The 12,055-nt window shown below is 39.5% G+C and overlaps 1 protein-coding gene across 4 annotated transcripts in view; it reads left to right on the top strand.

The window, feature by feature from the left end:
* Window positions 1-12,055, top strand: part of TENT4A (terminal nucleotidyltransferase 4A) — a 65,809-nt gene that overhangs the window by 29,897 nt on the left and 23,857 nt on the right. For all 4 annotated transcript variants that reach the window (XM_080578945.1, XM_080578947.1, XM_080578944.1 and 1 more), the window contains exons 9-11: window positions 2,121-2,247; window positions 10,950-11,050; window positions 11,310-11,482. In XM_080578945.1, the coding sequence (XP_080435071.1) occupies window positions 2,121-2,247; window positions 10,950-11,050; window positions 11,310-11,482 (401 nt within the window). The remainder of the gene's footprint in view (window positions 1-2,120; window positions 2,248-10,949; window positions 11,051-11,309; window positions 11,483-12,055) is intronic.

The following is a 12,055-nucleotide window of genomic DNA, read 5'->3' as shown; positions in this document are numbered from 1 at the left end:
CAAGACTCATACACAACTTGGTGGTTTAAACTAAACTGCCTGAGTTTGCTGTAAGTGGATGTGGAATGGTTTCTGATTTCTTTTGCTGGCAGAAGAGCAGAAGTGATAATTGTCAAAAGGAGTAACCAATAATAAGTAGCGGTAGTGTCTTCATTTTAGTGTAGCTCCTTTAATGATGCACATTAAATGTAGTTGCCTTAGCACTATGTTAGACTACACTAATGCAATTTGACAGTATATTCTCAATTCCTGTTATGTAAACTTAGTGGTAGGTGCAATTGCGTGAGTTTAGCCATTTGTAAATATTGTTTCTATTTATTCCTTTTCAACTTAATTCTATTTTATATGTACCTTTTGTGTGTTATTAAGTGGAAGGTGGTATTGTTGCAGGACAGTTCTTCCCCTGGAAAATTTGTACTGAATTCATCTGTTTTTCTAGTGGAATTAACATGTTCATGTTTTGGTTTCTTGACCACTGAACTTCCCTTGTCTCTATTCAGCTGTCTTTGGACAAAGTCCTTTGGGAAAGTCTCCGATACCTACTTTGCAGTGAAACACTGAACTACAGTGTAGTTCTTCAGAGATCCACTTTCCAAGGCCTACGTTGGCTTCTGCTTCTACTTCAGGATAGAGTCCAGTTGTAAATATGCCATTTAAAGAGGATTCTGTAATTCTGAGTCTAGCAGCTGTTGGATACTGTGACAGTACATTCAGAGTGAGATACTCAGTTACTTCATTAAACATGAAGTCTTTTCTTGATCAACTTTTACTTAACAATATATGTTATTGAAGAAATCCTGACTTCCCAAAATGCTTTATACTCCACATCTATTTTCACTGATTACCCTTTCCTGTTTAAGTGGCGTCATTGTTGGAGAATCTTGAAGGGCTAATATGTGTTGTCAAGTAGTAAAGCCAAGGCTGCCTTTCACCCTGGGTGGCAGATGTTGGCTTATTTATATATAATGGCTTGCTGGACAAAATATTTCAGTGAGTGAAGGGTTCCTCCAATGTCAAATTCAGTCTTATTGGATTCAGTCTCCAAAGGATAGACTCAATCCTTCACCTATCCATTTTAAAAGAGGATTTTTCATTATAACTTGTTTGTGGGCCCTGATTTGATTTGCAAGCTTAAAATAACTACTTTTAGCGGTTCATCCATTTCCAGTGTTCTCACAGCATTTCAAGTATCATTCTGAAGGAGGGAACCTTTTACTGTAAGCAGCTTTCTACCCACTCAAGATCTAATCTGTGTTTTGCACATGCAATTTGGAGGAAGTTGTTTTTAAGTGTTCCTTAAATTGAGTGGTGACAGTGAACCTTTGGTGTCTGGTGCCAAATATATCTTAAAAAAAAAAAAAATAAATCCCAAATGCTTTCTTCTTGGTACTGGCAAGATCATTCTAGGCATCAAACAGAAGACTGGTGCCTGTGCAATGTCACTGATACAGCAGCTTTAGCATCTTCTTAACTTCTGCAGTTCTTCTCGAGTTGTGGTGGAGGTTTGGAAGGAATTCTGCTATAAAAGTCACCCCTGTTTAAAGAGGGGCAGTCAAAAAGTACCAGTAACTTGATCAAAAACAATACTGTACAAAATTCTGGAAATCCTGGGTGATAAAGATTTTGAGAAACTAGTTTATCCTGTAGAGATAAGCAGTCTGTATTTTATTCAGCTGTAGCTTTGAAAAGGTTAAGTAGGGTTGGTATAAATATACCTGGCCATATGAAGATAAGGTGGTTGCACAAGTGGAATTCTAAGCTGAATTTGGTCTGCAAAAACTGTACTGGTAAGTGAGATGTGCTTTGACCTTGGTACGTTCCCTATTAGAGATCAGCTTAAAACTTTTTTTTTATAGTTACCTTTTCTGTTTCTTTCAGGCTCTGGTACATCAGTATTTTACAAATGCTGTATTGAATGCATGATGTTGAACATCATTCCTAAGGCTAGTTTCCCTTATTGAGATTGGCACAACCTAGTTGTTCCTGATATGAATAGAGTGGGCTGACCAGTTTAAACAGAGTTAAACTGTATTGTTAAGGCTTCTGATCTCTAAGTGTGAATAATTTTCTGGTTACTGATTTCAAAAAACGATGATCTGATCACTGTCACATTATTTCAGGAAACGACGTTGGCAGAAGCTCTTACGGTGCCATGCAAGTGAAACAAGTTTTTGATTATGCCTACATTGTTCTTAGCCATGCAGTATCACCACTTGCAAGATCATATCCAAATAGAGATTCTGAGAGGTAATTAGTTCACTTTTTGAATATTGTTTGTTTGTGTAATTATTTAGGAATTGTTTGGGTCTAATCAATAAGAGGTATATTGCTATTTAATATTTACCTGCAGCTGTATTGACATCTGCCCAGAAATTTAGGCTGGCCCAGTGCTATGAGTGTAATACCTTCATGTGCATCCCTGAAATAAAGACAGCATGACAAAACAGGATGATTCCAGTGTGCGGTTCTCCTAGTGTGGAAGGGACCCAGAGGATAAGTGGTCTTTCTACAAACATTCTGCTTAAAATATTTCAAAGGAAGGACTGCTGGTTTTAACATTCAATATGATTTCTGTGTCTGTACTATGGTGGAGAAATGGGTGCGAACCAAGTTTTATATATTAAACTAGACGACAAGACTAGAAATTTACCTTGTTCTTTAATATGTGCTCCCATAAACTGTTCTAAAAGGCTTGACATGTAGCTAAGCTGTTAGAGTCAATTCAGTTTGGCCATAACGTTAGAACTACCGTTAAAAGAATACTTCTAGATACGTCATTTTTAGCACAGTTCTTCATGTCTGTCTTAGAAACACTGTACAGCTTATTGTGTTGTCAGCTCTCAAGCTCTCACCTTTGCTAACTTTTTTTTTTGATGAAGGAGAGGGAGAAAGAAAACAAATACAACGTGTTTGACGTGCCTTTTCATTCATGTATCTATTCTAGCATGTGTTATGTAATTTTAACCTTCAGTATAAATTGGGGCTAGATCAGAGGACGTACCTTCCCTGGGACTTCCCTAGAATCACAATAGCATTCTGAGCTCCCTAGCTAATTTCAGGAGGGAATGGCTGCAGAAAGTCACGTTAACCATCTAGATATAATTCCAGACTTTATTCAAGTTGCTAATTTTCAATATTATTGCAAGTGGTAGGTGAAATGGTTCTCCTATAGTAAGCTTAGTACTTGTGGTAAAAAGACTATATATAGTAAATTTACCATACAGTAGGGATTTAATACTGACAGGTTTTAATATTGCTTGTGCGTCCCTGGGTTTTCTGTGGTACTAAATTCTCAACGACTGAGGCCATACACATTCCTGTGATGGGGATATGTAGGAAGTGTGGTAAGAGTTACACATTCTTGTTTGAGACTGCTGTCTTAAGTTGAAGGTGCATCTATTGAATATGTACTGTCTGACATTTCTTGTTGCTGAAGGAAACTTTATTGTTATGTAAGTATAAGTAGAACAACCTAGGGATACCTGAAGTTTTGCTTGTCTTGGGCCCTGGTCTTCATTAACTTCTCTATGGTTCTTCAAAGGATGTGGTCGTTCTCTTATGCGGTGCCTGAATTTATATTAGATATCAAAAAGTATGTAAGTGCATTTAATACAAGTCTCAGATGTCATCAACATGTATACTTACTGTATTTAGAAAAATGTTTGAATTCTGTCACAGCTTCAGACTTGAGAAGTCCCAGCAGCTGTGTTTCAGCAGGTGCTGTACATCTGACCTGTTTTTCTGCTAGTTTGGGCTGTCTGTGCTAGTGATAACTGTCTCAGAGCTTGTCACACCTGTTACTTGCCATTTTATCAGAAGGAATGGTGTCATAAGAGGAGCAGCTCTCAATGAAGTCCTGGTTTCAAGTAGTTTCCTCAGCACCAGGACCTGTAGGTGGATGATGTGCTGTTTGGTACCAAGCTTGTTGCAGAAACTCAACAGCACTCCCTGTTCAGTTTCAATTTTTAGTTAAACTGAATGTGTCTGGGCAATCCAGGTGCTTTTCAGATCCTTCTTCTACCTGTTAGGCAGAGTTGTCCAGGCTTGGTATAAAGACTTTTTCCAGTGGGCTGACCTAAAGCTCTAGCCCTGCAGGAGCCCTTTGCTATGATCCATTTTCTTCTTTTTCTAGGCTTGTTAGTGGCAGGTTAAACTGTAAGGAGGGGAATTTCTTTAAGAGCCGTGATAGCTATGTGACATTTTACTAAAAGAATCAATAAATACTAAATGAACACTTGAAAGGGTAGGAACTTGCAAGATACTAAATGCACAGGCTGACTTGTTCAGTGCTGTCATAATTGGGGCTATCTTTCCCTTAGTCATGAAGAACTGTGCTTGGGCTGCCTGGTGGGTTTCAATTCATATCAACTCTTTCCAGGGAAAACTTCTATGTACATCTTGTGTATGCAGTCCTGTCTTGTAGATGACCATCTCAGTAGCTTTCAAATGTTTCATAGTGATCATTACTGCCCTTTTTCAGGGTCAGTCCAACTCAAAGGAGCTCAAGCCTAAGGTAATTTAAGGCTTTCTAGTCAACTGCTGCTTCTATTATTCCCTATTTCAAAAAAAAAAACAGTCAGACTTTGTATCCTTCAGCATAGGTCTTATTCTTGTCTGTTCTGTACTAACATAACCCTCAGAACACTATGGGCAAATTCAAATTACTCTCTCCAGTGTCCTGCTCATGCTTCCAAATACAACATTTGAAGTGTCCGGGGAGATAAAAGCTATAATTTGTCTGACCTTCTCATTGTGTTTTGGCTCTACACTGAATGGAAACTAATCAGTTGAGTCCTGAAGGTAGTGGTTCAAAGCCCCAGGAATTACCTTAACTCTTTTTTGTCCCTAGTCATCCTCACACATTATTTTTCTAGAATGCCTCAAGGAGAGGTTCAGAAGATTTTTAGACAGAAGATTTCTAGACCAAGCTGATTCCTATCATCTTGGAAGGAGAGGTTTTCCTAGTAGGAAATAGGCTATACAAGGTATAACGTATATATGGACTATATCCTGTTATGAACTCAATTTCTTCCTTCTCAATCTACATATTCCTGACTTTTTCCTTGGATCAGATCCAGTGATCCTGCAGTCAGAAGGTAAGTCAGATGAACTCTGGTCTGAATGAAAACAGATACATCAGCACTTCTATCATCTCAAGAAGCTGATCCAGTTTGCATTGTGGCTACTTGATGGGCAGATCAGAAGCAAGAGAAGCAGAAGGAATTTCTTTGGGATAAGATGGAAGAGAGTGATATTCTGTTTGATAGCCATAAATGATGCTGGAAATAAATATCTGGATGTGACATGAATTCATCCTTGTGGTAATAACATGTCTGTAGATCAGATATTGGATTACATACTAGCTTGTCATATGGTTGAGGTATAAGTGTGTGCTCAGGCTGCATCTCTAAACAGCAGCATAGCCATATGCCTCCGTATTTGGGAGCAGATGTCACATGAAATGAGGAATCACTGAATGGTTCGGGTTGGAAGGGGCCTTAAAGAACACCCAGTTCCAACCCTCTGCCATGAGCAGGGACACCTCCCACCAGACCAGGTTGCTCAAAACCCCATCTAGCCTGGCCTCGAACACCTCCAGGGATGGGGCATCCACAGCCTCTCTGGGCAACCTGTGCCAGTGCCTCACCACCCTCATGGGGAAAAAATTTCTTCCTAATATCTAGTTTAAACCTAATATCTAATTTAAATCTACCGTTTTCTAGTTGAAAACCAATATTCTTTGTCCTATCACTTTGGTGCCTGACAAGAGTCCTTCCCCAGTTTTCTTGTAGGCCCCTTTAGGTACTGGCAGGCTGCTGTAAGTTCTCCCCAGAGACTTCTCTTCTCCAGGCCAAACGACCCCAACTCCCTCAGCCTGTCTTTCATAGGAGGGGTGCTCCATCCCTCTGATCATCCTTGTGGCCCTGCTTTTAACTTCTTCTGGTAGGTCCATGTCCTTCTTGTGCTGGGAGCCGTGGATCTGAATGCAATACTCAAAGTTGAGTTTCATGAGAGCACAGCAAAATCACTTCCTTCAGCTTGCTGGCCATGTTTCTTTTGATGCAGCCCAGGATGCAATTGGCTTTCTGGGCTATAGAAGCCGCATTACTAGCTCTTGTTGAGCTTCTTGTCAACCAGTACCCCCAGGTCCTTCTCCTCAGGGCTGCTCTCAATCCATTCTCTGTTCATCCTTCATTCTTGCTTGGGGTTGACCTGGCTTAGGAACAGAACCTTGTACTTGACCTTGTTGAACCTTGTGAGGCTTGTGCAGGTCCACCTCAAACTTGTCAAGGTCCCTCTGGATGGCATCCCTTCCCTCCAGCGTGTCAACCACACCACACAACTTAGTGTCACTGTGTCACTGTCAAACGTGATGAGAATCCCACTGTTTGTGTTGCTAGATGTTAAACAGTGCTGGTCTCAGTACTGACCCGTGGGGAACACCACGCATTACTGATCTCTACCTGGACATTGAGCTGTTGACTGTGACTGAGTGTGACCATCCAGCCAGTTCCTTGCCCACTGAGTGATCCATCCACCAAACCCATGTCTCGTCAATTTAGAGACGAAGATACCATGCGGGACAGTGTCAAATGCAAGTCCAGGTAGATGATGTCAGTTGCTCTTCCCCTATCCACCGATGCTGTAACCCTATCGTAGAAGTCCACCAAATTTGACAGGCATGATCTGCCCTTAGAGAAGCTGTGTTGGCTGTCACCAATCACCTCCTTATTTTCTGTGCGCCTTAGCATAGTTTCCAGGAGGATCTGCTACACGATCTTGCTGGGCACAGATGTGAGACTGACTGGTCTGTATTTCCCAGGGTCTTCCTTGTTTCCTTTTTTAAAAAATGAGGGCTGTGATTTCCCTTTTCAAGTCGGTGGGAACTTTACCAGACTGCCACAACTTTTCAACTGTGATGGATAGTGGCTTAGCAACTTCATCTGCCAGTTCCCTCTGGACCTATGGATGTATCTCATGAGGTCCCGTGGATCTGTGCACCTTTAGGTTCCTTAGATTGTTTTAAACCTGATCTAAACCTGATACCACACTGGGTAGTCCTTCATTCTCCCAGTCCCTAACTGTCTTCTGGGGCCTGGGTTATGTGGCTAGAGCTTTTGCTGGTGAAGACTGAGGCAAAGAAGTCAGTGAGTACCTCAGCCTTCTACATATCCCAGGTAATGAGGTCTCCTCTTTCCTTCTGGAGAGGGCTCACAATTTCCCTTGTCTTTCTTGTGTCACTGATGTACCTATAGAAGACTTTATCATTGGCCCTTGATGTCCCTGGCCAAATTTAATTTTAATAGGGCTTTAGTTCTAATAGAACTTTGAATGGAAGTCAGATTCTGCTGTGATGTGTCCTTTCAGTATAATAACTAAGACTTTTGAAACCTTTCTTCAGTTCCTAGGATTCTAGATTTCTAACCAGTTCTTCCTTACTGGAGCCTTATGAGTGGTGGATGAGGGAAAGGGACTATTATGCCAGTGGGCCAGAGTTGCAGGAAGCCTTGGCAAGGTTTTGCTGCTCTGTGTCTGGAACTGTCATTTGTAGGTGACAATCTTAACAATAGTCTTGTGCCATGAGTAAAGTGTTTTTTCCACCTCTGTGCTTGAAAGCTGTTTGGTCTGTTCTTAGTCCACTAACTGCTGGCAGGCCTGTGTGTTAGGTTTGCTCCTGGTTGGCCAAGATAGCTCCCAGTACTGTCAAAGGGAATGTTAAGTGTATCTGCTAGATCTGCTGATAGAGTTCTGTCTGAACATTTTCTGTCTGAAAAAGTTCTTCTTCTGCTTCATATCGTGAATGCTGGGTGGTGGCCATCACTAGAACGCATGCTGTCTCCTGAGGTATCAGCAATATCAGCTTTTCCTACGCAGAGTATTTGTCTGGCTAAATGTTTTAGACTTTTGTTATCCTTGTGCTCAAGCAGATCTTTCTCAGATGCTTCTTAGTCTGCTTTAGATTTTTATTTTTCCAGTATCAGGGGGATATTTCATAAATTAAGGCCTACCAAACAGTTATCTTGACTGTTCTTTCACAGACAATGTGTTTTTTTTCCTGCTGTGGCACTTTTTCATGTAGAGCTTTGCTGGAGCATTAGATACTGGATCTCATTGAAACTTGCATCAGCAATCTGAGCCTTTAAAGAGTGATCTTAAGATTGATTTGCATCATGGTTAGTGACAGCTAGAAAGTGTCCTCGTGAACTCAAGTCTTACAGTTGAATTAGCATTAGTGTGACGAAGCTGTGTGGTGTGGAAAAGTGGAGATTCTAGGCTCTTCTAAAATAAACTGGGTATGCAAATAGCTTGTTATTGTTTTTACTATTTGATGATAATCAAGGAAAAAGTGTAAGGGGGCATCTTTCACGGGAGAGCTGTCTAACCAGTTAACTTGGTGTTTTTCCCCCTTTTCTAAACAAACATCTTTGTATAGCTGTGGCAATGTCTCACTCTGGTGTCGGGCAAAAAAAAGTGTGGAATTTACTCATACTAGAGGCTGGGTAGGTCAATAGCTACTCTTTGTTCCTAAGCATTTGCAGTGTTGAAATCAGATAAAAGCACAATTTTTAAACACTTATTTAAAAAAAAAAAAAAAAGTCCCTTGACCCTATGGATGTGCTTGAGTCCCATATGTAATGAAACGGAAAAGTATCTGTTCTGATCATACCTGCTTTTTTTTTTTGCTGCTGTATTAAGTATATGGCAGTGTAGACTTAATCAGCTTTTAGTTTCTGATGTGTCGTAACACTTTTAATTTTAGTGTGTGAATAATGTAGTATGGATCTGCCTTCAAATTCTTGATAAGTAAGTAAATTTACAATTTTTCTGCTTTGCTTCCAAAAGATGAGAGTTTGGGGCTTCAAGCTCTGTCCTCTGCAAAAGGAGCTAGTGAGAGAAGAAATTCCCAGGCTCTGTATGCTCAACTCTGCCACAGTTCTTGGCGTAGCCCTAGTTTTTCACCCTTTACACTTGTGATACCAGGCATTTTTGGTATAGCAGTCTTCCACAGATTAAAAAAAAAAAAGCCATCTTACATATCAGGAAGAAAATGAATAACATGAAGGCATGACTACTAAACTACTACGGGGAATGTACTCCAAGAAGCTTCAAGCTTGACAAACTCCTTTTCCATAAGTGTGTTATTAGGTCCATTATCATTTTTCTGTTTTGAAGACCACTGATGGTAATAGCTGTGAAACTTATGGGCCATCCTGGAATAAAAGCTCAAAAAAAGCTCAAGTCTGCTTGAAGGCATGCTCAGATGAAACAGCCGCGAGATTTCCTCCTTTGTCCCAGTGCTGAAGAGCCACCCAGCATTTGTATGTTCGAGTTCTATCCTAGCGTTGCTGTCTGGGGAACTGCAGCTTCAGGGCCACAGCTGATTCTCTGTAGTATTGGTTGTCCTTGTCTGCAGTTCTTCAAAATTACTCCTCTGGTTTAACATACTTTTTGAGACTAAGAAACCAGAATTGCTTTAAGTATTTAAGATGCTATTATGTTGCGGGATTGTACATTGACAAAATACTACTGTTTTGTTCTGTTCCTTTTTTAATGTGCTCTACTTAGCTATTGAGCTGTAGTTTCCAAATAATTCCCAATGGTGACAATCGTGTCAAAGCATTTAATTCTGCATGTAAAATTCAAGATGGTTTTCCAGCATGCATCATTTCATTTATCTACATTACACAGGAGAACAGTAGATGGTACTCATTCTGTCCATAAGGATTGCCTTCACCTATTGGACTTGTAACTTAGATAATGTCATTTGGTCCAATGTTTGCTTAAAGTGCAGGGCTGCCTGTTTTGGTACTGATGTCTGTAAAGTTGGAAGTCTAAATGTGGAACAGATAGTATTTGGTCTTGCAATGAATTTGTAATCCCTAATCCAGGAGAACTATTGTTCCTTTTTAAAGAGTTACTCTAAAATGACCTAGTAAGGGTAGTGTAAATTCATTTAGACTATGTATGCCCCCCCATTACACACCTCAAACGAAAATTCCAATAAAGGTACAGTGTACCTTTATGATGTGAAATGAAGAATAAGCTTTATTACAACTGTTGAAGATTTTTAGAATTAAAATAACTTCAAGTTGCCAACTTTTCACAGCTTACTTTTGTACTCTAGTCAGTCCTTCATGGATCTTGATCATGGAGTTTATAAATTATTTCAGCTGCCAGCCACCATTGAAATGAAAGCTTGGAAGTTAAATCGTTAAACCAGGACACAACTCCTCCTCAAAATGGCATGCAGTTCACGTATCTGAAAGTTGAGAAAATATATTGTAAAATACTGCTCTGTACTTGTTGACAACTGGTCACAAGTTAAGAGGATAATAGGACCAGGTCAGCTTTTTCTCAGAACCAGGTACCTTTAAGAGTTTCCTTAAATTCTAACTTATTTGGGTTTCGGAGCCAGTGTCTTGTTTCCACTACCTCACGATCCATGGTACTTCCTTTATAATTGTGGGGATCTTTGAAGATGTTATGTAAATCTGTAAGGAAGGACTATTGAGAGTCTTTCTATTCAGTGTGATGATCATTTGAGGGGGCTGGGACATCAGTGTCTTCAGTGCATCAAAAAACTTCCAATTGAGATTCAGTGAAAAAATACTTCTTGTTCGGAGAAATGCAAGAACATGTAAATTGCTTTTATCAAATACACTATCATCTTCATGTATATTCTTGATAATTAAGATGCATTCCATTTAGAAAGAGTAAAAATCTTACCTGTTTCAGTGCTTGCATGTTAGTAGGGTGGAAGATGAGTAATATTCTAGTTTAAAAGTGTGATTCTTTAGAGGCCCAAATGGTGATCTAAGAAAACGAAACTTCAAAAAATCTTTGGTTAGGAATATCTTAAACTGATTTAATGTAATTTTATTGCTTTTTGAAATGCTTGCAAGTATGTAACCAACAGTCTTTAATACTTAATTTAAAAATTTTTTTAGCACATTAGGTAGAATCATCAAAGTGACCCAAGAAGTGATTGACTACAGGGCCTGGATTAAAAAGAAGTGGGGGAGCAAAATTAATTTATCACCTGAACTTGGTAGGTATAGCAGAAATCTTTGAAACCAACTAAATCATTTTTTTTCTTGCATTTGGTGCAATTCAAAATACCCATGCCTAGAAATTAATTGCTATTTCAGGTATGAAAGAAAAAGTAAAAGGGATTTGTAACTTTCTAATCCAAGATGTTTTCTGAGGCTGTTCTTCAGTTTGTTGGCTTGTTAAATGGAAGTTTAGACTTCAGGGTTCATACGTTGTATTCTGTGCTCTTGATTGATGCTTATGTTTTCTGTTAACAGATAATAGGTTGAAAATAAGAGACCAGATAGCTCCGTGCAATGGAGAACAGCAACAGAACAGAGACTCTGAACCATCTTACAACCAACGCTTGGCTTTGTCACTAGCTAATACACAACAGTTATCCTCTGGCTCATCTGCGTCTTCTGTATCATCGCTCTCCGGCAGTGACATTGTAAGCTTTTTTTTTTAATTTGTTAAACTGTTAAGCAGAGTGTATCATGCCATTCAAAACCTTAACTAAAAAAACAACAGTTAATATGATACTGTCCCTAAGATGCTATAGCAAATTAATAATTTCCTCTGCTCAGAAAAATTACTGAAATGAAGTATTTTTCATTAAATGAAATGTGTCTTAATTCCATCCTAAACCTTCGGTACCCTTTGTGGTAGTACTTTAGATGTAATAAGATATAAAGCACCAGGCTAACAGTAGCTAATTAAGCAGAATAATAGAAATCTCTTCATAGATCTTCCTATCAAGAAAAATCTCATTGACAATTTCCAGTCCTTTCTTCCCACACTCCAGATGGAACATATGACCACCGTGTCTTGCTGCGAAGGTGAATAATATTCCATAGTGTTTTCAGCCAAGCGTTCAGTTCATCCTTTAGTGGTAGGAGGCCCTAATACGTAAAGTTTTGATACCAGCTTCCTTGTTGGAAAGTGCAGTTTAAGTGACTGCTAGGCTTAGTATAATTTTCTGAAAGAGGAGACAGACAGTAGTCTAGGTTTGTTCCTAGAGTCT

This window comes from Anser brachyrhynchus, assembly GCF_964034855.1.
Source record: "Anser brachyrhynchus genome assembly, chromosome: 2".
NCBI classification, from domain to species: domain Eukaryota; kingdom Metazoa; phylum Chordata; class Aves; order Anseriformes; family Anatidae; genus Anser; species Anser brachyrhynchus.
The sequence above is the reverse complement of the archived record's forward strand: the minus strand, read 5'-3'. Positions and strand labels throughout refer to the sequence as shown.